Here is a 26,220-nt window from a genome sequence, read left to right as displayed (position 1 = left end):
CACACTTATATCTCTCTTGCTACAAGTTTTCCTGCTACATTAAAAAAAAAAACAACCTACAAAGCTGATGGACTCAGTGCTCTTCCATTGTGAAAGGAAGGAGGCAGCCCTTGTTTCGACGCAATTTGAATTCAACCCCTTTTACTCTAACATGTAAGGCTCAGTGATTATGTTTTGAATAATAGGCCCTCCCCTTTCTCAGTTGACAAGATGGGCGGGTAAATTACAGATTGATGCGTTTTAGGCCACCAATTGGAATATGAGCATATATGGGTCCATAGAGGTGCCCACTAACACTAGGTAAGTAGTGAAGGATAGCAGAGACAGAGAAGTGGTTGGGTAGAATTGTTCTCCATCCGTCCACACTGAACTCCTGTCCCACTTATGGTGGTTTCTCACTCTCTCAGGTCAATGACAGAAGTTTGTCTTCTTTCCTCCTGAATGATGCTTTCATCCAAAATGTGTGCTAGCATATCTGATGTTAGCATACTGTTGTGGCAGCACAGTAAACATTCTGTCTTTTGAAAATAAATGCTTACATAGCTGTTACTACACACTAATGATTAGTTGGTTTACTTCCTCCAACAGAAGGAGCCATTCTGTCCAGAGAAGACTCTTTTTGTCAGATTAGGGAACCATTTAGATCCAATTTGTTATGTTCTTGCATAGAGGCTTCTAGTGAAAACATCATGTTATAAATATAGCGGTGATATATGTATGAGTGTCTGGATGAAATTAACATGTTGCCTGAGTGTTTCTGGTATATGACTATTATTTTCATCTGGTCATCCCAGTCCACATCACAGGTTGGGAAAAATGTTGAAAAATGAGGACTCGTTCTACTTCATGATTGGAAAACTAGCAGCAGACATTAAACAGATGGCCAGTTCCAACCAAACTGGACACTTTCCTCTTGGTGTTTTATTTTTTAGGATGTTGTAGCCTCCTTGGAACAGCAGTTCAACCCCATGATGCAGGCTGAATTTTCGGTGCTGGTTGATGTATTGCACAGCCCTGAACTTCTTTTCCCTGAGGGAAGTGATGCTAGAATCAGATGTGGGGCTTTCATGTCCAAGTAAGTGCCTGAAGCTATTGAAGCCAAGGTTTGATCTTGGTTTTACCCATTGTGGTTTATTCTTCTGCCTTATTCATCACAGTGAAAGACACTTTTGTTTCTCTTGTATCAAAGATACATAGGATGTCATATATTAATAGAAAATACTCAGAGTTGTAGGGGATGAGGCAGGCACCAGAGCACCAATTTTCCCAGTTAATGGTGTGCAAGCAATCCAAAATACATTTAGTTTGGTGAGATTTTCACTGTATAGGGAAAACTTTTAATGTGTAATGTTTAATTATGTTTTTATATATGTTGGAAGTCACCAAGAGTGGCTGGGGCAAGACAGTCAGATGGGCAGGGTAAAAATAAAACAACAATAACAATTGAAAACTGTTAGGGAAAGAGCCCTGTAAATAGCTGAAATGAATAGAAAGACAAAGCAATGTGTGCTGGATTGCTGCACAACCTTTTAATAGCACACAAGCTTTCTAAAATCAAGTAGATTCCCCCCAATAGATATACAAGGATTACAAAATGTTATGAGCATTTAAATTTAAATATATTGCAGTGAAACTTAATATGCATTTAATTCCTTTTGTTAAAGCATTTGATCTAGGGACTGAGACAAAACCAATATCTTCCTTGATTTTTATTATATATTGTTTAACTCCAACTTGTCGTGTATTCAGTCTTCCACTATCTGTACTTGGCCTTGACTTGTTAAAGTGTTTAATTGCAGTCTGGGTGAGTGCCTTTAATATTGGCATCTTGGCTTTCCCATGCCCTTGATGTCCTTCAGGAAATCTGCAAATGTTAAATAGAGCAAACCTGGAGAAGCAAACAAATTTGGCAATTTTTCTGTTTCTACAATAACTGGCATATTTTGCAAAGCCAAGGTGGTAGCATTTACACAAAGGTTGATGATTATGTCAATAAATCAATGGCAGCCTTCCTCAAGGGGCAAACAGGAGCTTTTTTTGGGGGGTGCATTTTTACTGGGCAGGTTGGGCAGGTTAATCTCCCCCCCCCCCCCCGTGCATGGTGATCCCCTGCCCTTCTTTATGGCTACCATTCAAGCTTTTTTCTTTTTTAAGAAAGACTAGAAAACAAGATAAACAGGTAGTCCGTTCCCTTCTCCATTGGTGGGTATGGCTTTTGTCTTCAAAGGCGGACTTGGACCTAGTTGTTTCCCAAATAGATTTGTCTAGTAATGGGGTGGTGCTGAGCTCCCAGTGAGCTACCCAGTCTTCTGGAAAAGTTAGCTAACATCTGTTCAGGCCAGGCCAAACTGTGATCCATGGACCACAACTTCACTCAGGTGGTCCACACTGATATTTAACTGTATTTTATTGCTTTTTACATTTCTTATATTGTATTTCATTCTATGGATTTCAAATTGTAATACATTGAGGTAAAATATATATGATATGAAAAGCAATAGAACTACAACAAAAATTGCAGTTTTCTAGGACGGTTCATTAAAATTGCTGTAATCGGCAGAAAAATAAAAAACCACCTAAGACCTTTAGCAATTTTCATGTGGTTCTTTGGGGGGGAGGGGCAAGTTTGGGAACCTCATTAGTTTTTGCCAATATAATGAAAAGTATCCAAGTGATTAGAAAATCATCAGAATGAGACTAACCCCATTTGGTGTGATTTTGTCTCATGTTTTACTTTAAGGCTGATAAATCATACAAAAAGGCTAATGGAGAAGGAAGAAAAACTCTGTATTAAAATTCTCCAGACATTACAAGAAATGCTTGACAAGAAGGAAAGCTTTGTGGAAGAGGTATGTCTGTTCTCTTTGATCTAAAGAGCAAAAATATTTTTGTTGTACAATATTAGCTGTGGTATTTCATGCCATATTTATAGTAATGTAATGCATAAAGATGCAGGTGTATATAGGGACGCGGGTGGTGCTGTGGTCTAAACCACAAAACCTAGGGCTGGCTGATCGGAAGGTCGGAGGTTTGAATCCTCGGGACAGGGTGAGCTTCCGTTGCTCGGTCCCTGCTCTTGCTCTCCAACAGTTTGAAAGCACCTCAAAGTGCAAGTAGATAAATAGGTACCACTCTGGTGGGAAGGTAAATGGCGTTTCTGTGCGCTGCTCTGGTTCGCCAGAAGCGGCTTAGTCATGCTGGCCACATGACCTGGAAAAACTGTCTGTGGACAAACGTCTGCTCCCTCAGCCGGAAGAGCAAGATGAGCGCCACAACCCCAGAGTCGTTTGCGACCGGACTTAACTGTCTCTGGCTTAGTGTGGCCACTAAGTCTATTCTAGGAATCAAAAATTCAGGAGTGGGAGGATCCTTGCAACAGTCAAGGATTCCTGTTGCTGCTGCGGGGGGGGGGGGGGGGAGGACTCCCTGAAATGCTAAGTATTAAAATAATCACATTGTTGTCGTTGTTGTTTCTTGGCATCCATCTGTCTCAAGAGACTATGAAGTCCAACACAGGGGAGATAAAAGAGGGAGAGATGGAAGAGGGAGGGGAGGGTAAGCAGGAAATAATAGAAATCCAATTGATTATTGATTACTAGGCATAGTTTCAGCAGAGGATGAGGACTAAGGGGTTGTGCCAAAGCCACTCATGCCTGGCAATTATAGTGCTTTATAGCCTTGGTCTGAGGGAAACAAAATTCAGGACTGGAAAGAGTCTTCAAAATTACAGCGTTTCTATAATCCTAGTTACAGATAGGTAGCCGTGTTGGTCTGCCATAGTCAAAACAAAAAAAATTCCTTCCAGTAGCACCTTAAAGACCAACTAAGTCAGTTCTTGGTATGAGCTTTCGTGTGCATGCACACTTCTTCAGATACACTGAAACAGAAGTCTTCCTGTAAGACCTATTGCAGTCGTTAAGAGTCGTCAACAGGCTCATCACAGCTATCTGCCAATCACCCATTCCCACCACCCTTCTGAGTAATACCCCTCCCCACCTTCTCACTATATAGAAGGGTCTGGAAACTTCTGTTTCAGTGTATCTGAAGAAGTGTGCATGCACACGAAAGCTCATACCAAGAACTGACTTAGTTGGTCTTTAAGGTGCTACTGGAAGGATTTTTTTTTGTTTTGTCTATAATCCTAAATACTGAATTTCTATGAGTGCTAGTCAGTTGCTATCCCATTCTAATACAAGAGAGGCTTCTGAATCAGGGTGTAGGACTTTTCAAAACCTTCATAGAACTAGTTTGATTTAGAACAAGAAGACAAACACTTCACAGTTTGTGTGCTAAAGATGAGATGTGAGAAAACCACTAGAGGGGGTTGGTTTCACAGCAAGAGGCTGGTGATAATGCTACTTGTGGGGCGACAGCCAAGGGACCTTATGTGACCCCAGTTGTTTTCTGTGGTGAAGAGAGCGGTTGTGCTTGTTAATATTTTTCAGACTGAGAATTGTTTCTCTTCTTTTTTAACCCACTGAATCTCTCACTTCAGAAATATAATTAACAATGCGAAAGTTGTGAAATGTTCTATCACTTCCCAAGACTTTCCCTGACTTCCCAGTGGTGTGAATCACAGTTGTTGTTTTAATAGAGTTTGAAAGTGGTAAAGAATTGCTCATTAGATTGCCCATTGTGTAACCTCTGCAATTTCTACTGATAAATACATCAGAACATGCTGGTCTGCACCAGTGGGTGACAAAGGGAAACATCCCATCAAGTGTTAAGTGTACATCTCTATCTGCCCAGACCCACCCACCCACCCACCCAATTGCTTCAACTTTAGATCCAAATGCCAAAAGTATGTATAGTCTATCACATGTCGTACATTTTGCAGAAACAGGATAATTGAGCAACAGTTTTTTAAACAGAAAATATCATGAGAGAATGCAGAATGCAAACTGTTAACAAGCTTTCATTTTAAAAACCAAAGATATGATTTATTCATTGTGTAAATCTGGATTAGTGCAGATTGGCACTGCGAGTCAGAATTATGGAGTTTGAAGGGACCATGAAGATCTAGTCCAGCCCCCTGCAATGCTGGAGGCCCCGGGAGTGTCCGTCCTGCCCCGGCTTGCCCCGCCCCACGGGCAGCTGCCCCCCTGCATGTGGCTGGCCCCACCTCTGGGCGCAGGGCACGTGAGCCGTCCCGGGTGCCTGATCAGCTTGCTCCGCTGCAGGGCCAGGAAGGAAGGAAGGGGCCACACCGGCCTTTTTTGTGCTTGCTGTGTGCAAGGCCTGCTTGGGAGCTGAGTGCCTGGGACCAAAGGGGAGCCTTTTCGCCACACAGACCCAGCGGTGCCTGCTGCCGCCACTTCTCCCTCCCAAAGTGAGTAAGGTCCTGGTCTCCATTGGGCCTCTGAGGTTTTGGACATCCTCTTCCCAGGCCTGTGTGAGGAGGCCCCTCTCTTTGGGCTGGGCAGAGGGTGGCGATGGAGAGGGGAGAGGAGAGGAGGCTGAGGGAACACCCCACAAGAGAGGATGTTTGAAAAGGATGAGGGGTTGCTTGTTTTGCAGGCAAGGGATCCTGAGGCTTGGAGCACGTTTCCCCACAGGGGAGCCACAGAAAGAATGTAGAAGTTTGAAAACCTCTGCTTTAAAATGTTCATTCAGCGTGCCTAATATGCATTTTTAAATATTAAAATGTATGTTGTGTTAATGGAAAAATCTAGTGAACTTTATTTAAAAATGAGTTTTAAACTTTTAAAATAATCTTTATTACATTTTCTGTTAGTATAAAATATAAACGCTAAAATTTTCTAAATACATGTTGCCAGCAAAATCCAGAGGGATTCCAGAGAGCATCCCGGGATTGGGAGAGGCAGTCCTTCTTCTGGGGAAGAGAATTAGCGTAGCACCAGTGGGGAAGGGGGGCAGATGGAGGAAGCGGCAAGGCGGTCCCATGACTCCTTGCCGGGGACCAGCGGGGAGAGTAGAGGTCCTCCGCTGCCTACGCCCTCCTTGCGCAGAAGGCTTTCGCGCAGAGAGAGTAGGAGGAGACTAAGCGTCAAAGAGCTTCTTTGCTGGAAGAAGTTTAAGAAACGCCCACTGACGGATTCTGCCAGCGATTGAGACAGCCACGGGTGAGTGGCTGTCCGGACAGAAAAGGTTCACTCAGGCAATACACCCAGGTGTTTGCACCGGCTTACGCACGAGCAACCCCTAGAACCATTACACATTGTTTTTAAAAAAACAACAACAACAAAGAGGCTTGAAAAATACTTTTTAAGACAACTTTGCTATATACCTGCTTATATGCATTAAAATGGACAAGGACTAGAATGCAGAATAATGAAAGGGATTTTCTTAATTTGCTACTTCTTTCCTTTCAGACATGTTCTATGAGCACCATTTCCTACAGTGCAGAACATACTGTTGGCAAAGGGGGATCATAAAATATTCCAGCTTGACAGGTTAAGACCTCATACCTCATGTCGCATCTGCTTCAGTTTACGCCTTTTCAAGTTGTGTCCCACGGCAACCTGGAAGTACCAGAAGGGTTACTTCCGGGTTTCACCAGTCGCGCATGCACAGAAGCGCTAAATTGTGCGCAGCAGACGTGGCGCTTCTGGATGCAAACGCTTCGAGTTGCAGACATGCCTCCAGGATGGATTATGTCCGCAACTCGAGGTTCCACTGTACTATAGAATCGTAGCACTGGAAGAGACAATGAGGGTTATACAATCCAACCCCCTAAAATACAGGAATCTTTCATCCAATGTGGGGCTTTAACTGATGACCCTGAGATTAAGAATTTCATGCCTGAGCTATCCCTCAGGTAAGAAATGTGACTGGTTCCATGTCTTGCAAATGTTGCTTATTACCCTCTTGCCTCTTTAATACCTCTTATTGAGATAAAACTTTTGATCTCTTACTAGGAACAACAAATGTGTTTAATATTTCAAAGTAATAGTATCACAAATTGTTTATAGCTCTTGTCTTTCAGTGGGTTCATTGCGGCTATGCTACTCCACTTACAAGAGAACTTGTGGAAAGAGTAGGGTCTTGTTTCTTAGGACATGCAATGTGTTGGGAAAGGACAGATGTGGAGAGGTAAAGTTTAAATCCTAAACTGAATCATGGTCTAATAAATTATTCTAAAAACATTCTGTTCATATTAGCATTTGTAGAATTGACATTCAGCACACCATAGCATATATTTTCAGCTAAGGTGCCATACTATTTAAATTTCTAAAATATTAGATCTTCATATTGAAATAGTAGGGGGAGAAATCCCCATATAGGAATGAGGAAAATAATGTGCATTGAGTAATTTGGCCCTAAGCAAATAGAATACTTATTGCAGAATGCCACAAACCAGGTGTGGCCAACTCTCAAGAGACTGCAATCTACTTTCAGAATTAAAAACTGGCAGTGATCTACCCGTTTTTTTGGGGTTCAGCTCAGTTTTTTTAGGGAGGAGGAAAGCCCCGTTTTTGGGGGGGGGGTTGGCTCAAAGTTGAAAGTTGCCATAGCAACAGTTAAACATTACAATATACACAGAAAAAATGAAATTTAGTATAAAAGCACAGTTTTGAATCCTGAATCAACAGTCAGATAGTGGCCCTTATTCTGATTGCCCCTGCTAAGAACCTAGCAACCTTTGCTGTTATCTGCTCTGTTTTGTCTGACAGGAGAAAGGACACTGTGGCAGTGGTTGTGCGCCCTGGGATGGTCAGTACGAGTGGGGTGATGATTGTTAAATAGTGGGTAGACATAGCAGACGACACAGCGATTTCTCCAAAGCAGCTCTTTATTTGTAAGCTGGAGCAGAACTGAACAGCAAACAGCTCAGCCGGCCTGCTTTTATAGGCAGCCGGCTGTCAACATTGTAGCAACAACAACCCAGGGTTTCCCGCCTAAAGTAACTGACGTGGACCTGAGTGAAAACTATATACACAATACTCCTGGTGGCCATGGGGAGAACTTCAATACATAGCAATGATCTCGTTCCTCAGGTCTTTGTAGAGAGTGCAAGACAGGAGGACGTGAGCCACTGTTTCGGTGCTACCGTCTCCACAGGGGCAAAGGCGTTTCTCATGCGGGATCTTTTGGAATCGGCCCTTAAGTACAGCAAATGGCAAAATGTTCAGTCTTGTGAGTGTGAAAGCACGTCTGTATTTTGTGATAGCTAGTTTGTGCAGGTATGGACCTAGAGAATCAAAATGGAAAGATGAAAATTGATCATACCATGGGCAGAATTTCCTTATAGTGGCCAGGTTGTTCTGATGCTCGATATCTTTTGTTGTTGTTGTTGTTGTTGTTGTTTAGTCGTTTAGTCATGTCCGACTATTCGTGACCCCATGGACCAGAGCACGCCAAGCACTCCCGTCTTCCACTGCCTCCCGCAGTTTGGTCAAACTCATGCTGGTAGCTTTGAGAACACTATCCAACCATCTCGTCCTCTGTCGTCCCCTTCTCCTTGTGCCCTCCACCTTTCCCAACATCAGGGTCTTTTCCAGGGAGTCTTCTCTTCTCATGAGGTGGCCAAAGTAGTGGAACCTCAGCTTCATGATCTGTCCTTCCAGTGAGCACTCAGGGCTGATTTGCTTAAGAATGGAGAGGTTTGATCTTCTTGCAGCCCATGGGACTCTCAAGAGTCTCCTCCAGCACCATAATACAAAAACATCAATTCTTCGGTGATCAGCCTTCTTTTTGGTCCAGCTTTCACTTCCATACATCACTACTGGGAAAACCATAGCTTTTACTATACAGACCTTTGTTGGCAAGGTGATGTATCTGCTTTTTAAGATGCTATCTAGGTTTGCCATCGCCTATCTCCCAAGGAGCAGGCGTCTTTTAATTTCGTGACTACTGTCACCATCTGCATGCACACGAAAGCTCATACCAAGAACTGACTTAGTTGGTCTTTAAGGTGCTACTGGAAGGAATTTTTTTTGTTTTGACCATATTTTGCGCTCTCCTCTTTCACCCTCATTAAAAGGTTCATTAATTCCTCCTCACTTTCTGCCATCAAGGTTGTGTCATCTGCATATCTGAGGTTGTTGATATTTCTTCCAGCAATCTTAATTCCGGCTAGGGATTCATCCAGCTCAGCCTTTCACATGATGAATTCTGCATATAAGTTAAATAAGCAGAGAGACAATATACAGCCTTGTCGTACTCCTTTCCCAATTTTGAACCAGTCAGTTGTTCCATATCCAGTTCTAACTGTAGCTTCTTGTCCCACATAGAGATTTCTTAGGAGACAGATGAGGTGATCAGGCACTCCCATTTCTTTGAGAACTTGCCATAGTTTGCTGTGGTCGACACAGTCAAAGGCTTTTGCATAGTCAATGAAGCAGAAGTAGATGTCTTTCTGGAACTCTCTAGCTTTCTCCATAATCCAGCGCATGTTTGCAATTTGGTCTCTGGTTCCTCTGCCTCTTCTAGATCCAGCTTGCACTTCTGGGAGTTCTCGGTCCACATACTGCTTGAGCCTTCCTTGTAGAATTTTAAGCATAACCTTGCTAGCGTGTGAAATGAGTGCAATTGTGCGGTAGTTGGAGCATTCTTTAGCACTGCCCTTCTTTGGGATTGGGATGTAGACTGATCTTCTCCAATCCTCTGGCCACTGCTGAGTTTTCCAAATTTGCTGGCATATTGAGTGTAGCACCTTAACAGAACCATCTTTTAAAATTTTAAATAGTTCAACTGGAATACCATCACTTCCACTGGTCTTGTTATTAGCGGTGCTTTCTAAGGCCCATTTGACTTCACTCTCCAGGATGTCTGGCTCAAGGTCAGTAACCACACTACCTGGGGTATACGAGACATCCATTTCTTTCTGGTATAGTTCCTCGGTGTATTCTTGCCACCTCTTCTTCTTCTTCTTCTTTTTTTTTTGAAAGATATTTATTAATATTTCAAAAATTATACAGAAAAAATAAAACACAAAAAAGACATATCAAATATAAAAAATACAAAACTAAAAACAGTTTAAAAACAAGTAAAATTTCATTCCCTTATTTTCTTATAAATTACTTCCCAGACCTCCTCATACCTCCCCTTTTTGTATTCCAATTTCCAATTATTAATTCAGCAAATCCTCACCCTTAGTTTTCATTTAATTTTCGACCTTTCTTTTCTTTTTACTTAATCATTACAGCTGAAAACCACTTAATTTCTAAACCAACATCATTCTAGCATTCATTAATTTTGCAATATTTCCCAAGATAGTCCTTAAATTTCTTCCAATCTTCTTCCGCCGTCTCTCTTCCCTGGTCTCCGATTCTGCCAGTCATTTCTGCCAGTCCCATATAGTCTATCACCTTCATCTGCCATTCTTCCAAAGTGGGTAGATCTTGTGTCTTCCAGTACTTTGCAATGAGTATTCTTGCTGCTGTTGTTGCATACATAAAGAATGTTCTGGCCTTCTTTGGCACCAATTGGCCGGCCATGCCCAGGAGAAAGGCCTCTGGTTTCTTCAGAAAGGTATATTTAAATACCTTTTTCATTTCATTATATATCATTTCCCAGAAAGCCTTAATCCTTGGGCACGTCCACCAAAGGTGAAAGAATGTACCTTCATTTTCTTTACATTTCCAACATTTATTATCAGGCAAATGGTAGATTTTTGCGAGCTTGACTGGGGTCATGTACCAACTGTAAATCATTTTCATAATATTCTCCCTTAGGGCATTACATGCCGTAATTCAATTTCAATTCAATTCTTTATTTATACGGCTATTAGCCCATAAAGTATGTACGAACATAAAAGCACAGAAGCATAAAGACCAATATATCTAACAACAGAAGGTGAACACCACGATGCAAGGGTGGGTCATTGAGCAGTGACAAATAACAGCTTGGGGCCCGGAAAGATCCAAGGGACGGTTCACAGAAAAAGGAAAACTGGAGACGAGATCCGTCATGCACTCTCATCATAACTGTCCGATTAGTTTTTGATGTTGTTGTTGTTTTTTGGTGGTTTTTGTGTGTGAGATAACCGCATTCAGGAATCTCGCCACCTGCAGAGTTACAGAAGGATCTGTATCCTGCAGAAGCAGTACGGCATGTGACTCAGCAGGCCTGCCAACCAAGCGCAGTAAAGCAGGACCCAGGAATTTAGTCCTGGCTATGCTATGTAGGGGACAGTTGAACATTATATGTGGAAGAGATTCAACTGTTTTCCCGCCACACTCGCATAGCAGAGACACCAAACCCTTGGAAAATCTGTGGCTCAGCAGGTTCGATGGAAAAACATTGAACCTTGCATGAATAAATGCAAGTCGGTGTGGTACAGATGAAAGAGATGACATGTATGATGGAAGGCCAAGTGGTGGGGTTATTCCGTGATACTTGGGGGAGCAGACACCCCCACCCCTGGAGAGGTTGTGTTGATTTTCAATGTCTGCTAATCTTTGCTCGATAAGGCTTTTGGCTGAGCGTGGGTTCATCTTTAAGGAGTCCGCTGGGGAAATTCCGATGCTCAGAAGTTTGGCATGGATTTTTCCTACCCACGGATTAACAAAGTCATCCCGCCAGAGGCACTGAAAGAGGTAATGGTCGGGAAGCCTATGCCAGCTGGACAGCCAATAGCCAAAGACTCGCTTCCAAATGACAGTCTCCAATGATGGAATCCTTAACTCCAGACGTATGGCTGCATTGCTCACACACATGGGGAGTTTCAGGAGGCGACGGAGAAACTGATTCTGCAATGTCCCCAGCGATGTTAAATTGGACCCTGGGGCCCAGAGCAGGGCAGCATAACAGAGGGTGGAAACCACTTTTGCGTGGTACACCTTCAATGCAGAAGGGATGTGGGAGGCTCCGTCGGCCGCAAAAAATTGGAGTAGAGTATAAAGTATTGTTTTCCCTTTGTTTAGTAAATACTGTATCTGTGGTTTCCAGCTTAGGTTGTAGTGAAAAAAGACTCCCAGGTATTTAAATTTGAAAACCTGTTCTAATTGGACTCCATCTAACTTCCAGCTGTAAGTTTTCCGAGACCTGGTAAAGACCAGTACTTTAGATTTCCCATAATTAATTGTCAGATGGTTGAGTTTGCAATAAGCCGCAAAAATCTTTAGAGCTCTGCATAAACCGACTCTAGAGTAGGAAAGGATCGCTGCATCGTCGGCATATAGGAGCAGAGGGCAGCGAAAATCAGCTAGGCGGGGGGCATGAATGTTGGCTTGAGACTCACTCAGAAAGAGCTTCATGTCGCTAATAAACAAGTTGAAGAGGAGTGGGGCCAAAATGCAGCCTTGGCGCACTCCTCTATTTATTGGGACCTCGTTGGATAGGTTTCCCACCGGTGTGAGTCTCACTCTGGCCGACGACCCGTGGTGTAATTGGGTTATAAGCCATAACAGCCTTCTATCTATGCCCCATCTCTCTAATTTCTTCCATAGACAGTTTCTTGGGATACTGTCGAAGGCGGCCTTTAGGTCTATGAAAGCGACACATAGGCGCCCCCGACTCGGGGCAGAATATTTTCTGGCAAGATGATACATAATTACCATATGGTCAGTGGTCGAATAATTGTTCCTAAAGCCGCTTGCTCATGGCCAATCAAATTTGAGTCGTATGCCCAATGGGACAGCTTAGACAGCAAAAATTTTGCATAGATTTTCCCGATGATAGACAAAAGGCTGATGTTCCGATAGTTCTCTGGGTCAGCAGGGGGACCCTTTTTATGGACTGGTACGATCACGGCCTCCTTCCATGACCTAGGGATAAGCCCCGTAGAATTAATTGCATCAAGGACTTTGGCCAGAATTTCAGCCCACCACCTCGGTTGCGCAACAATAGCCTCAGCAGGGACTAGATCCGGCCCAGGGGCTTTGCCCGTTTTCAGATCTAGTATCAAGTCCATTATCAGGTCTGGGTCGGTAGAGGGCCACAAAGGTAGATGGTCGGCTCGGAATTCCGTGGGTGAGTTGGATTCCTCTGCCAAGGAGAAATATTTACTCAAGAATTGTTCCCATGTAGGCGCAGGAATAATCGCCAGTGGGTACTTCCTTCCTCTTTTGTTTATCAGAGCCCAAAATTCCTGTGGTCTGCGGGATCTAGAGGCCGCAATCAAGGCTCGCCAACGCTTTTGGTACCACTCGCGTTTGGCCAGCTTTAAAGTCTGTTTGTGTGCTCTTTTGGCTTGTAAATAGGAGGGTGGTAGTGCCTGAGCATTAGAGTTTTTGTATTCATTATAGATGGAATGAAGAAGGGATCTTGCTTGTTTGCAAGAGGTGTTAAACCAAGGGGCCCCAGCACTGCAATGCGCCACTTTCGCCTTTTGAGGAGGTGATGTAAAAAAAAGTGGTAAGGTTTGTTATAAGGAGGTTAAAATGTTTCAAAACTGAATTGAAATCTTGTAAATCAGTAGTTATTTGAGGTAGATAGGCAATGATTTCCCTATGGAAAAATTCCTGGTATTTTTGGGCCACAGCCTCCGACCATTTGATCCCTCTTATTTTGATCGATGATAAGGTTTCCAGAAGGACTGAGTGTTTATAGTTCTTCTGGCACCGGAACAATGACAAAGTGGTCACTAGTGGAAGGTGATCACTGAAATGTTGGTTTTCAACTTGGAAGGAAAGTACATTAACGGCCAAATTTGCAGAGATCAAGAAGTAATCGATAACACTGTTAGATGCTAGTCCCAGGTGAGTGAACTCCCCTGGTATATCGGGGGGGGGGGGGGAGGTGCCGTTCAAGAATACTAGATTCAGGCGAATGGCCATTTGGTAAAGGGTCACTCCTGCTTTGTTTACTCTGTTGTCCTTTGAAGTTCTAATTCTGGTATGTTCCAAGTCAAAGTTGTCTAAGCATGGGGGAGTCCACCATTTGGACTTGGTTAGTAGGTCCCAATTTGTGGCAATACGAGCATTAAAGTCTCCCCCAATTAAGGAGTACGAGTTAGGGCGTTTGGTATGACATGACAATAGGTGATTTTCAAATGATTCCCATCTCCACTCAAGATCAGGTGCTGAGCCTTCAGGGGGGGAGATAAACATTAATAATTAGTAATGAGGACTTCCCTTCTACGATCAGTCCAGATAGAGCAAAAGGCGGGGAAGCCCGTACCAGAGTGAATTTGGCGTGAAGTTGGAGTGAGATCCCAATCAAAAGACCCCCTTTGGGGCGACCACCTTTCAAGGAAGGGGAGGCCAGAAGTGTTAGAAGATCGAAGCTGTCTATGGTAATCTCTTCCTCATCCCATGTTTCTTGGAATAGAATGATATTAAATGAATTTATGTACTTCCTGAATTCGGGATCTGATTTTTTGGTTCTCCAACCAGCAATGTTCCAGCTAAGTATTGATAATGTCAGGTCCTTGTGCTGTCCCGGTAATTGTCACTTTGAGTTGTTTAATAGGTTCTTGGAGGTAGAAGGAGGACCCATAAGGAAATCAGTAATTTTAGTTTGTGTGGATAAGGTCTTCTTCAGTGTTGATTGAATCCATGATTTGGTAACATTAATAGGCAGGGAGGGCTTTGCCGGGGAGGAAGAATTAGGCAAAGTTGGTGAGGTCGGATGCTGTTCATTGAGGTGAGTAGTAGCAGGTCTTTGATGGGCTATACTAGTAGATCCGTCAGAGTTGTCAGTCTTAACCAGGGTAGCGCTAAGAGGTGTTCCAGCCATCACTTGTAGTTGCTGCGCAGATGGAGAAGAATTACCACGCAGATGTATAGAAGGACGTGAACGTGGGGATGGTGCATGCATAGTCATTTCCTGGTGATCTTCAGACAGGGTAGATTCTAGCTCTGGCATTGAAGCAAAGGAATCATCAACTTCCATATTTTGATTGGACATAAGGTCTGAGACGGGAGTATTGAGTTTATCGACTTCCTCCACGGCAGAATGGTGCTGTTGGTCAACAGGTGACTGCTGATTCGGATCAGTAGGGGGTAACAAAGTAGCAGGTTGAAAGATTATCAAGGCATTTGATGGAGGCACCTTGTGGGGCGTGGAGCGCCTGCTCTCCTCTCTCGTCGGCATAGAGGGGTCCCCTTGCGATAGGAGTCTTTGTTTGAGTAGATCCAATCTGTCGAGAATAGCCTGCTGTTCTTCTGAAGGGAGTTTTCCATAAGAGGAGATAAGATTTCTCTCTTCAGGGATATTCCAATCTCCGCTTGCAATTGGATCATTCCTCAGCGTAACTAGATGGGCACTTGGGATTGCAGGTGGAACAGGGGGTACCCGGCTAAGTGTTTTTTCCTTTATTATAGGAACAGAAGGAGGTAACGAGCATTCATTGCCAGTTAAGATGTTGGCAAAAAGAGTTTTAACACTCGTGTCCTTAAAGACTCTTGTTGTTACAATCTCCCGGGGTGCCAGCCGATCTTTTTGTCTTGCAAGAAAATGTGGGATCCTTGCAGACTGGAAGGAGAGCATAAATTTCCTTGGCCAGGGCGTGGCATTTAGGGGTACTACAGATATGAGATCTATCTGGAAAAAAGGGATATTTAGCAAATCACGTAGGTACCCTTTAGCCATCCTCAGGTTATTCCACCTAAGTCTGGGGGCGTCACGGGAAAAAATGGATAGATATATTTTATTAGGTTGAAAAATCAAGGATTGCTTATTCCTTTGGGGCAGTGGCAGCCTGCATCTAGAGCCCTTAAGGTGAGATTTCTGGTCAAGTTGTCTCTTTAAGGCACTTACAAGCTGCACAGGAGATTGATGCAAATTAGATAGCTCAATTGAGGAAGGTAGATGAGTCAGAAGGGCTTGTGAAAGTTTATTCAAAGATAAGGAAATCCCTTCCAATTCCTTGAAAATGAAGCTTAAAGTCCTGATTACTAGTTGTATTTGATCAGGTACTAATTCATGGGCAGTTTGCCCTAATGCGTCCCGTTTCAGTGACGGCGAAGGTGTAATTAAGGTGTCAGGGAGGAGGGCTTCCCTATGACTTCCATCCTCCCCTGGATCAGCTAGCTTTTCCAACTCCCCTTGACCATACAGAGGCCAAAAGCGGTTGTATGTTTCGACCGCAGAAACAATTACTTGCTCTGTTTGGCTGTTATTGTTAGTAGGTGGTGAGGGAGATTCAAGCTTTGACTGCTTTACTCTTGGAGGTGAACAACCTTTCTCAGCAGATCTTGGTCGCTTGCCATGACCCATTTGTCGCTGTCTCACTAACTACGGAGGTTAAAAGTAGAGATAAACAGAGATAAAAAAGAACTTATCTTTTGTGGACACAACTCCTCTGCTACTCCTCCTCCACTGCTCAACATAACCCAGTCTTCATGGCAGCGTTTCTAATCAGCAGCAAGCTTTCTCAGCAGAAGGTTTGAATATTCTTGTTGATACGTATATTGGCCACGACTGGCCAACAGTAGAGATAAAACGATTAAAACTTCAAACAGAGGTAAAATAATTTAAAAGTCTAATAAAAACAGCTATAAAGACGGCTGTAAAAGGCTATAAAAGGCTATAAAAGGTTTGTAATCCAGGAGGGTTCACGGAGGAGAAGTTGTTACAGCCGCCATCTTCCATCTCCACACTCTCCATGTCCCATGCAAGCTCCTTGACTGCGATGTCTACATGCCGTAAATTTCATGCCAGTGGTCCACAACTGTTCCCAGTCAGCAAACATAATGTTATGACCAATATCTTGTGCCCACTTAATCATAGCTGATTTACCCGTTTCATCCTGCGTATTCCATTTCAACAGCAAGTTATACATCTTTGACAAGTTCTTAATTTTTGGTTCTAACAATTCTGTTTCCAATTTTGATTTTTCCACCTGGAAGCCAATTTTCCTGTCCAACTTGTAAGCTTCCATTATTTGATAATAATGAAGCCAGTCTCACACTTTATCTTTTAATTTCTCAAAACTCTGCAATTTCAGTTTGTCCCCTTCTTGTTCCAAGATTTCCCAATATTTCGGCCATTTGGCCTCCATATTGAGTCTTTTCACAGCCTTTGCCTCCATTGGCGACAACCACCTTGGGGTTTTATTTTCCAACAAGTCTTTATATTTAATCCAGACATTATAAAATGCTTTCCTGACAATATGATTTTAAATGCTTTGTGAGCTTTAACCTTGTCATACCACAAATATGCATGCCACCCAAAAATATTGTTAAAACCTTCTAAATCCAAAATGTCTATGATCTCAAGAAGCAGCCAGTCTTTCAACCAGCAGAATGCTGCTGATTCATAGTAAAGTTTAAAGTCTGTCAGGGCAAATCCCCCCCCCCCTTTCCTTTGCATCAGTTAAAATCTTAAATTTTATTCTGGGCTTCTTGCCCTGCCAGACAAATCTATAAATATCTTTCTGCCACTTCTTGAAACAGTCCATCTTGTCCACAATTTGCAATGTTTGAAACAAAAACAACATTCTAGGCAATACATTCATCTTTATAGCCGCAATTCGACCAGACAAGGAAAGCTTCAAATTTGACCAGATTTCTAAATCTTTTTTCACTTCTGTCCAACATTTCTCATAATTATCTTTAAATAAATTCACATTTTTGGCTGTCATGTTAATCCCCAAATATTTCACTTTCTTAACCACAGTCAAACCTGTCTCGTTCTGAAACCTCTCTTTTTCAATAGCTGTTAAGTTTTTCTCTAAAACCTTAGTTTTTGACTTATTCAGTTTGAATCCTGCTACTTGACCAAACTCTTGGATTAATTCTAAAACTCTTTTAGTACTAGATTCTGGCTCTTGTAATGTTAGTACCAGATCATCTGCAAATGCTCTCAATTTGTACTGTTTAGCTCCGACCTGTATACCTTTAACCAACCAGTCCCTTCTGATCATGTTCAACAAAACCTCCAGGACTGATATAAAAAGTAGTGGGGAAATTGGGCACCCCTGACGTGTCCCTTTTTCTATCTTAAATTCTTCCGTAACCACATTATTTACAATTAGTTTAGCTTTTTGCACAGAATATATTGCACCTATACCGTTTTCAAACCCTTGGCCTACCCCAACCCTGAAGATTCTTCTTCATAAAGCTCCAAGAAATATTGTCAAAGGCTTTCTCCGCTTCCACAAATATCAAAACTGCTTTAGTGTTTATATTCACTTCTAGTTTTTCCAAAATGTCAATTATATTCCTCACGTTATCTGACAAGTGTCTTCCCGGGAGAAAGCCCGCTTGGTCTCCATGAATCTCCTCCATCAACACTTTTTTCAATCTCTTAGCCAAAATGTCGGCAAAAATTTTGTAATCCACATTTAGTAACGAAATAGGGCGGTAGTTCTTAAGTTGAGTCTTTTCAGTCTCTGTTTTCGGTATAAGTGTAATATAAGCCTCTTTCCACGATTCTGGTGTCCTTTTCCCCTCCAAAATTTCATTGCAGACTTCCTTCAAAGGTTGTAATAACCACTCCTTCAAAGCTTTATAGTATCTGGAAGTCAGCCCATCTGGTCCCGGAGACTTGCCCAGTTGCATGTTTTGAATGGCACCTTCTATTTCCTGTTCAGTTATTTTATGATTCAACACTATTTTGCTTTCATGGGAAATTTTTTGTAAACCATTTATCTCAAGAAATCGGTCTATGTCCGTTTCTTTCTGTGGCCCTTGTGAGTATAATTGTTTGAAGTACCTCTGGAAGCAATTTCTGATCTCAATTGGGTTGTAAATGTTCTTTCCTTCCACTTCTAAATTTGTAACCGTATTTAATTTTTGTCTTTTCCTCATTTGCCAAGCCAATAGTTTACCACATTTATCTGCTGATTCGAATGTCTTTTGTCTCATTTGTTTAATTTTCCATTCTATTTCTTGGTTCATCAGTTTCATATATTGTGTTTGATGTAACTTAATTTCTCTCAAAATCTCTTGAGACTTTGGTTTCGCTCTTAATTTCTTTTCCCCCTCTTTTATCTTCTCCAAGATTTTATCTTTTTTCTCATTTTGGCTTCTCTCCTTTATTGCATTTTGTTGTATCAAAAACCCTCTCATAACAGCTTTGCTTGCGTCCCAGATTACTCTTTTTTCAACATTGGTCTTCATGTTTATTTCAAAGTAATCTCTCAGAGTTTTTTTGGGCCTTTTTATACACTTCTTCATCTCTAAATAAGGTGTCATTCATCCTCCATCTGAAGGAACCAGTTGTTGTTTGCTTCATCTCCATCCTTACAGCATTATGGTCGGAGCATGTTTTTGGGCAGATTTCCACTTTCTTTATCTTTGGTGCCATTCCTCTAGTAATCCATATTTGGTCAATTCTAGTCCATGTCATCTTGGCTTCAGAGAAAAAGGTTCCCTCTCTCCCAAGGGGATTCTTTGTTCTCCAGATATCAATCAAGTCCATATTGTCAGTCAGTTCAAAGAAAGTTTTTGGTAGTCTTCCATCTTTAGTGACTATCTGTCTTTGTGCCTTGTCCATATTTGTAGATACTACTCCATTCATATCTCCCATCAAAATTAAGTTATAGTCCAAATTGTCCAATAAAGTCTCATGCAACTTCTTAAAGAATTCAGATTTCCCCTCATTCGGTGCATAAATTCCTACAATCAAAAATTTCTCTCCTTGAACTTGAATTTCAATTGCCAAAAATCTTCCTTGTTCATCTTTAAAAATTAATTTCGGTAGCAATCTCTCCTTTGCATATATCACAACTCCTCTTTTTTTAACTTTGTCAGATGAAATAAATTGTTGTCCCAATCTCTTATTAATAAGTATTTTTATATGTAACCTCATCACATGTGTTTCTTGTAAGCAAATCAAGTCCAATTGTTCTTTTTTTAATATGTGAAAAACACTTTTTCTCTTCCGGGGTTCTTGCCACCTCTTCTTGATGTCTTGCGCTTCTGTTAGGTCCTTTCCACTTTTGTCTTTTATTATGGTAATCTTTGTACGAAATGTTCCTTTCATATCTCCAATTTTCATGAACAGATCTCTGGTTTTTCCCGTTCTGTTGTTTTCCTCTATTTCTTTGCATTGATCGTTTAAAAAGGCCTTCTTGCCTCTCCTTGCTATTTTTTGGAAATCTGCATTCAGTTTCCTGTATCTTTCACTGTCACCCTCACATTTTGCTTGCCTTCTCTCTCCCGCTATTTGTAAGGCCTCGTTGGACAGCCACTTTGCTTGCTTGCATTTCCTTTTCATTGGGATGGTTTTCGTTGCTGCCTCCTGTATAATGTTGTGAGCCTCCATCCATAGTTCTTCAGGCACTCTGTCCACCAAATCTAAATCCTTAAACCTGTTCCTCACTTACACTGTGTATTCATAAGGGATTGTATCTTACCGGCCCAGTGGTTTTTCCTACTTTCTTCAGTTTAAGCTTGAATTTTGCTATAAGAAGCTGATGATCTGAGCCACAGTCAGCTCCAGGTCTTGTTTTTGCTGACTATATAGAGCTTATCCATCTTTGTCTGCAGAGAATATAATCAATCTGATTTTGATGCTGCCCATCTGGTGATGTCCATGTGTAGAGTCGTCTCTTGTGTTGTTGGAAAAGAGTGTTTGTGATGACCAGCTTGTTCTCTTGGCAGAACTCTATTAGCCTTTGCCCTGCTTCGTTTTGAACTCCTAGGCCAAACTTGCCAGTTGTTACTTTTACCTTTTGACTCCCTACTTTAGCATTCCAATTCCCTATAATGAGAAGAACATCCTTCTTTGGTGTCACTTCTATAAGGTGTTGTAAGTCTTCATAGAACTGGTCCATTTCAGCTTCTTTTTCAGCACTAGTGGTTGGTGCATAAACTTGGATTACTATTATGTTAAAATGTCTGCCTTGGATTCGTATTGAGATCATTCTATAATTTTTGAGATTGCATCCCAGTACAGCTTTCGCCACTCTTTTGTTGACTATGAGGGCCACTCCATTTCTTTTACGGGTTTCTTGCCCACAGTAGTAGATATGATGGTCATCCGAACTGAATTCACCCATTCCCGTCCATTTTAGTTCACTGATGCCCAGGATGTCAATATTTATTCTTGCCATCTCATTTTTGACCACATCCAACTTACCCAGGTTCATGGTTCTTACATTCCAGGTTCCTATGCAATATTTTTCTTTACAGCATTGGACTTTCCTTTCGCTTCCAGGCATATCCGCAACTGAGCATCCTTTCGGCTTTGGCCCAGCCGCTTCATCAGCTCTGAATCTACTTGTACTTGTCCTCCGCTCTTCCTCAGTAGCATGTTGGACGCCTTCCGACCTGAGGGGCTCATCTTCCAGCGTCATAACTTTTATATGCCTGCTGTCTTTGTCCATGGAGTTTTCTTGGCAGGGATACACTGGAGTAGCTTGCCGGTTTCTGCTCCAGGTGGATCACGTTTGGTCAAAACTCTCCACTATGACCTGTCCATCTTGGGTGGCCCTGCACGGCATAGCTCATAGCTTCTCTGAGTTATTCAAGCCCCTTCGCCATGGCAAGGCAGTGATCCATGAAGGGGCGATATCTTTTAGATGTTGACAAATTAGACTGCTTGCTTTGGTAATGCCCATAGTGAGTAGGTGTTGTGAGGATAGGCCGTCAGAGTAGAGCTTTTGGTAGATGGTTTTAAGCCAGGAACTTTTGTGGTAGTCTTGAAGTACTAGGGATAATATACCAGGGGATTTGAGTTTAGGCAGAGCCAGAAGTTTAAAGTTCTTTGCCAAATCCGTAATTTTACTGAGGGGAGACTTGCCTCCAGTTGCAATGATTCGTTTGGGACGCAGGGCGGTACAGAAAAAATCTGCCTTAAGAGCTTTGATTGAACAGCTTCCAAAGTGCCAAGGTGGTTACCAGTCCAAATCTGAGCCCCATTAAGCTGTGCTAGGGGTTTAGCTTGGAAGACTTCTAGGACTGAGGGTATGTGTTTGCCACCCTTTGTATGGAAAAAGGGTGTCAGGGTTTTGGCATTTTGGGATGTTTTTTCTTTTGCACATTTTTGGTGTGCTCCCCATGACCCCATGGACTGGAAGATAAGGCCCAAATATTTGAAGGCTTTGACCTTCAAATATTGGCTGGTTGTCCATATGCCAACTGTGGGGCCTATAGTTTCTTGAGAAAACCATAACTTTGGGGGTTTTTTATAATTCTCTCTGGCAATGCACTGAATATTCTCTTATCAGTCTTTTTAGGCCTACTTTTGTTGATAAGAGGACCACGTCGTCAGCATATAATAGTATAGAGATTGGTTTTGAGGCCAGCTTAGGGGCATGAAACTCTGGAGATGTTATTGAACAGTGCCAGGGCTAGAATGCATTCTTGCTTAACTCCCTTGTAGGACCAAGATTTTTTTTAGGGAGGAGAAAAGCCCTGTTTTTTAGGGGTTAAAAAAGCTTTGGGGGGGAGTTCCATTGGGGGGGTTAAAGGTAGGGGACAAAGGAGTAAAGTCACTCACAAAAAGATTGCAATGGTTCAAAACAGCAGCACAGGGAAATCTCCATCCTCCCTTCCAGAGATCATACAACAATGGAGGGCAGGGCAAGGGGGCATGGCAGGAGTCAGTATTAGTGATGCTAAGGAAAGGGAGCCAGAGATTGACCTCAATCTACCAAAACCTCGTGGGGATCTACCAGTAAATTGACCTGTTGGACATCCCAGCTATAAACCACGAGGTTGCAGGTCAAGTGACTTGGATCACTGAAGATAAGCCATAAAACGCCAAGAAATTTGCCTCTTGAGTTGTAGGGGACAACGTTTTATGCGTGGTCAGTTTACTTGCGGAAAGAAATATTGAAGACATGGTGTTCTTTGCAGTGTCTGTTTTCAAATTTATGTGTATCTGAAGAAGTGTGCATGCACACGAAAGCTCATACCAAGAACTGACTTAGTTGGTCTTTAAGGTGCTACTGGAAGGAATTTTTTTTGTTTCAAATTTATAAGTTAAGGAATAGGCAACCCCCAGAAAGGCAAACAGATAGGGCTACTCTTGCAAGCAGCACCAGTCAGGGATGTAGCATGGGGTGGGCAGTGGGGCCATAGCCCCAAGTGCACGATTTTTAGGGGGACAGACAAACCAGACAGGGATCTCCATCCCACCCTGCCTCCTGCTTGGGGTCTCAGGGCCCTGGAGCCCAGCCTTGCCTTGCCTTGCCACTGCGTCCCTCGTCCCTCACTGAATGGCCACCTGGCCAGTGTTGGGTGGGATGTGCCTGCCTAGGGCTGTGTCAGCTGGCTGGGCTTCCCATTGTGCAGGCCCTTGAACCCTCTTTAACCATCCTCTGTGCCCACCCGGCGGCGAGGGCTGGGCTGGTGTGGGGTCTGTTCACCCTCCGCACCCCACCCCCGGTTCTGCCCGGAGCGCGCACACATGCACACACATCCTGGGTTCCGATGAAGGATGCAACATTGCTGGCACCAGTTCCCACAAAAACAAACAGCATATGGGTAATAGTTTGGGAGTGGAGGAGTAGGGTGTAGACTGTAAAGGTAAAGGTACCCCTGCCCGTATGGGCCAGTCATGTCCGACTCTGGGGTTGTGCGCCCATCTCGCTTAAGAGGCCGGGGGCCAGCGCTGTCCGGAGACACTTCTGGGTCACGTGGCCAGCGTGACAAAGCTGCTCTGGTGAGCCAGCACCAGCGCAGCACACGGAAACGCCGTTTACCTTCCCGCTTTTAAAGCGGTACCTATTTATCTTTTTGCACTTAGGGGTGCTTTCGAACTGCTAGGTGGGCAGGTGCTGGGACCGAAAAACGGGAGCTCACCCCGCCGCGGGGATTCGAACTGCCGACAATGCGATCGGCAAGTCCTAGGCACTGAGGTTTTACCCACAGCGCCACCCACGTCCCATGGGTGTAGACTGAGACCCTTCTAATTCCTGGATTCAACTGCTGGAACAGACAGGCCAGGCTGGTAATGGCCCACTAAGTATGGATTGTTATGGTGACAAAGGGAGTGGGTTTGTGCCCCCCTCCCCCAGCTTGTGGTTAGTTTGAAAGTCAAAAGGGGAGAGTGGAGTGAGGTGGCCTAGAAGAAAAGCAGCAGGCTGGTTTGTTTATTAAGGGTGGGGGGATGTCTCTGCATTGTGGTTGCTACTCTTGAGGACTACCCATATTTTTGGTTGTTATGAGGCAGTGGGGGGATGTAAAAGGAACCACAGCAAATGCTTTTAAAATGAGCTCCTCTTTGAAATGTAATATTTATTTATTTGTCAGTCTTGCTCAGGGGCAACTCAAAGCGCTTACAACCAGACAAAGAAACACCACATAGATACATTTAAACAAGAGGAAAACGAAATACATTAAAAACATCCTACCCACTTCTAAAAGGCGACAGATAGTTAAAGTGGAACTGGTGGAAAGTTGCTTTATTGTTATTGTTATTCCCTGCCCATCTGGCTGGGTTTCCCCAGCCACTCTGGGTGGCTTACAGCAGGATTTGAAATATGACCAACAGTAGAAAGGCATAAAGGCCAATGATCTAGGATGTATATATGGAGTGTTATAATTTAAAAAGTGCAGCATTAAAGGATAAACATAGAACGCCATGGGGGGATGGGAAATCAATGGATAAATTAAATGTATTGTTGATGGTAAAGTATGTACATTTTTGAAAATTAATTTTTTTAACTCTGCACTGAGCTCTTGGGAATTAGGTTTGGGAGAGAGAAACGGCCAGTGACTGAAAGGACCAGGGACAAATTTTAACATAATTTCTAGATTCCCTTGTTCTGCTCCTTCCTCCAAACTCTCCCCAAAATTTAAGGCAGCCTACTGACAAGTCTTGGCTGAGGGGGCACCCAAAATAGTAGAGCCAAACCTGTTGAAGCCATGATTATTTTGCACCTAAGATTGATTGGAAAATGGTAGCCTGAATGTAGGACACTTTCAGACCATGTGATTGCTGAATGTATACTTTCAATCGACATCTAGGCGTGATAAGAATTTAGATATCTTGTTACAGAAAACCAATTCAACACTCAGAAGGGTGAAAAGGTGCAGTGACACCACACTGGTTTTGAATTCAGCTCACAGATTTGTGTTGGTTGTGCTGTTTTCTGTTGATTGTCACACATATATAGTTGCTATAAATGATAGCCTCCTGTTCCGTAACTCAGGATTGCACAAGAATCAGCAGTGAGAAGAATATGAAGCACTGCATTAAGGATGGTCAATGAATATTTATGATAGACCTAGGGAGTCAGTAATCAAAAAAATGAAACCAGCATGCTGCCCCTACATACCAATCTTTGATCTTGCTCTAAAGAGAAACAGTATAGGGCCTTCTTCTAATGGGATGTTTAGTTTGTGCTAGTTACAGCAATGGGAATAGTTAAGCTTTTGCCACTTTTAACATGAGTCACCATAGCTGGAGATTTCCAGCTCAGTAGTAGCTTTGAGGCTTCAGGTTAACTCAGTGCTCCTCAGTTCCTTTTACTATTATTCAATACAGCAAAGATGGAGAGCTTGTGGCCCTTCAAATGTTGCTGGACTTGAGCTGCCAGCCACTCCAGACAGCATGACCAATAGCAGCATCTCAACAGCCACAGGTTTTCCATCCCTGCAATAAGTTTATTAAGGCTGCAATGCTAAGCACCTTTAACAAAGGAGCAGGTCCTATTTTTATCAGTGGGATTTGCTTCTGAGTAAACTTGTTTTGGCTTAGGCTGTGCATGGTCTCTCCTGCTTTTCATATATGCACAAGTTGTGTAAGGACTCTTCATGAACAAAGGCCTAAGGTATCTCTAGCCATAAAGTAATCTCTCTTTATGTCATCTCAGAACAGGTGGTGTTTTATTTGATAAAATAAAAGCTGTTTTTTGTTAATTGTTGCTTGTTATTACACCGGAACGTCAACAAACTGTGGCTGGTTTTATTTGCTAAGAAAAGCCAGTTTCAAACTTGTTTTAACAAACCATAGTTAAAATTAATCACTGTTCTGTGTTCAAAGTTAACATGAACTGCAGTTAATAAAAAAAAACAGAAGTGAAAGCTACCCATCATGTCACAGCCATGCTTGGGATTGCTGTGGCTACTTCTCGTAACTGTAAGCCATCAAAACAAAAAAAAATTCCTTCCAGTAGCACCTTAAAGACCAACTAAGTTAGTTCTTGGTATGAGCTTTCGTGTGCATGCACACTTCTTCAGATACACGAAAGCTCATACCAAGAACTAACTTAGTTGGTCTTTAAGGTGCTACTGGAAGGAAATTTTTTTGTTTTGACTATGGCAGACCAACACGGCTACCTATCTGTAACTGTAAGCCATCATTTATCCTTATGTCTGAAAACTGTGTGTGGCTTCACCCTGTTGTCCCTATTCCACATTGAAATGAAACTGAAGCACATGTAACTAAACTTACTCATATTCCTACTTTGGTTAATTGTGCTTTTCCTTTTCATCCATTTGCCTTGCCCTCTGCAGAAATTTAGACTGAAAGCTG

At 42.6% G+C, this 26,220-nt stretch overlaps 1 protein-coding gene across 7 annotated transcripts in view; it reads left to right on the top strand.

Annotated features, from left to right (window-relative positions):
* ITPR2 (inositol 1,4,5-trisphosphate receptor type 2) overlaps positions 1-26,220 on the top strand; it is a 322,485-nt gene that overhangs the window by 183,501 nt on the left and 112,764 nt on the right. For all 7 annotated transcript variants that reach the window (XR_014555821.1, XM_083701231.1, XM_083701230.1 and 4 more), the window contains 2 exons: positions 933-1,075; positions 2,741-2,849. Coding sequence is in view for 6 of the 7 variants with exons in the window: in XM_083701231.1 (XP_083557357.1) it covers positions 933-1,075; positions 2,741-2,849 (252 nt within the window). In the remaining variant the exon portion in view is untranslated. The remainder of the gene's footprint in view (positions 1-932; positions 1,076-2,740; positions 2,850-26,220) is intronic.

Source organism: Podarcis gaigeae (assembly GCF_964106915.1).
Source record: "Podarcis gaigeae genome assembly, chromosome: 10".
Classification (NCBI taxonomy): Eukaryota; Metazoa; Chordata; class Lepidosauria; order Squamata; family Lacertidae; genus Podarcis; species Podarcis gaigeae.
The sequence above is the reverse complement of the archived record's forward strand: the minus strand, read 5'-3'. Positions and strand labels throughout refer to the sequence as shown.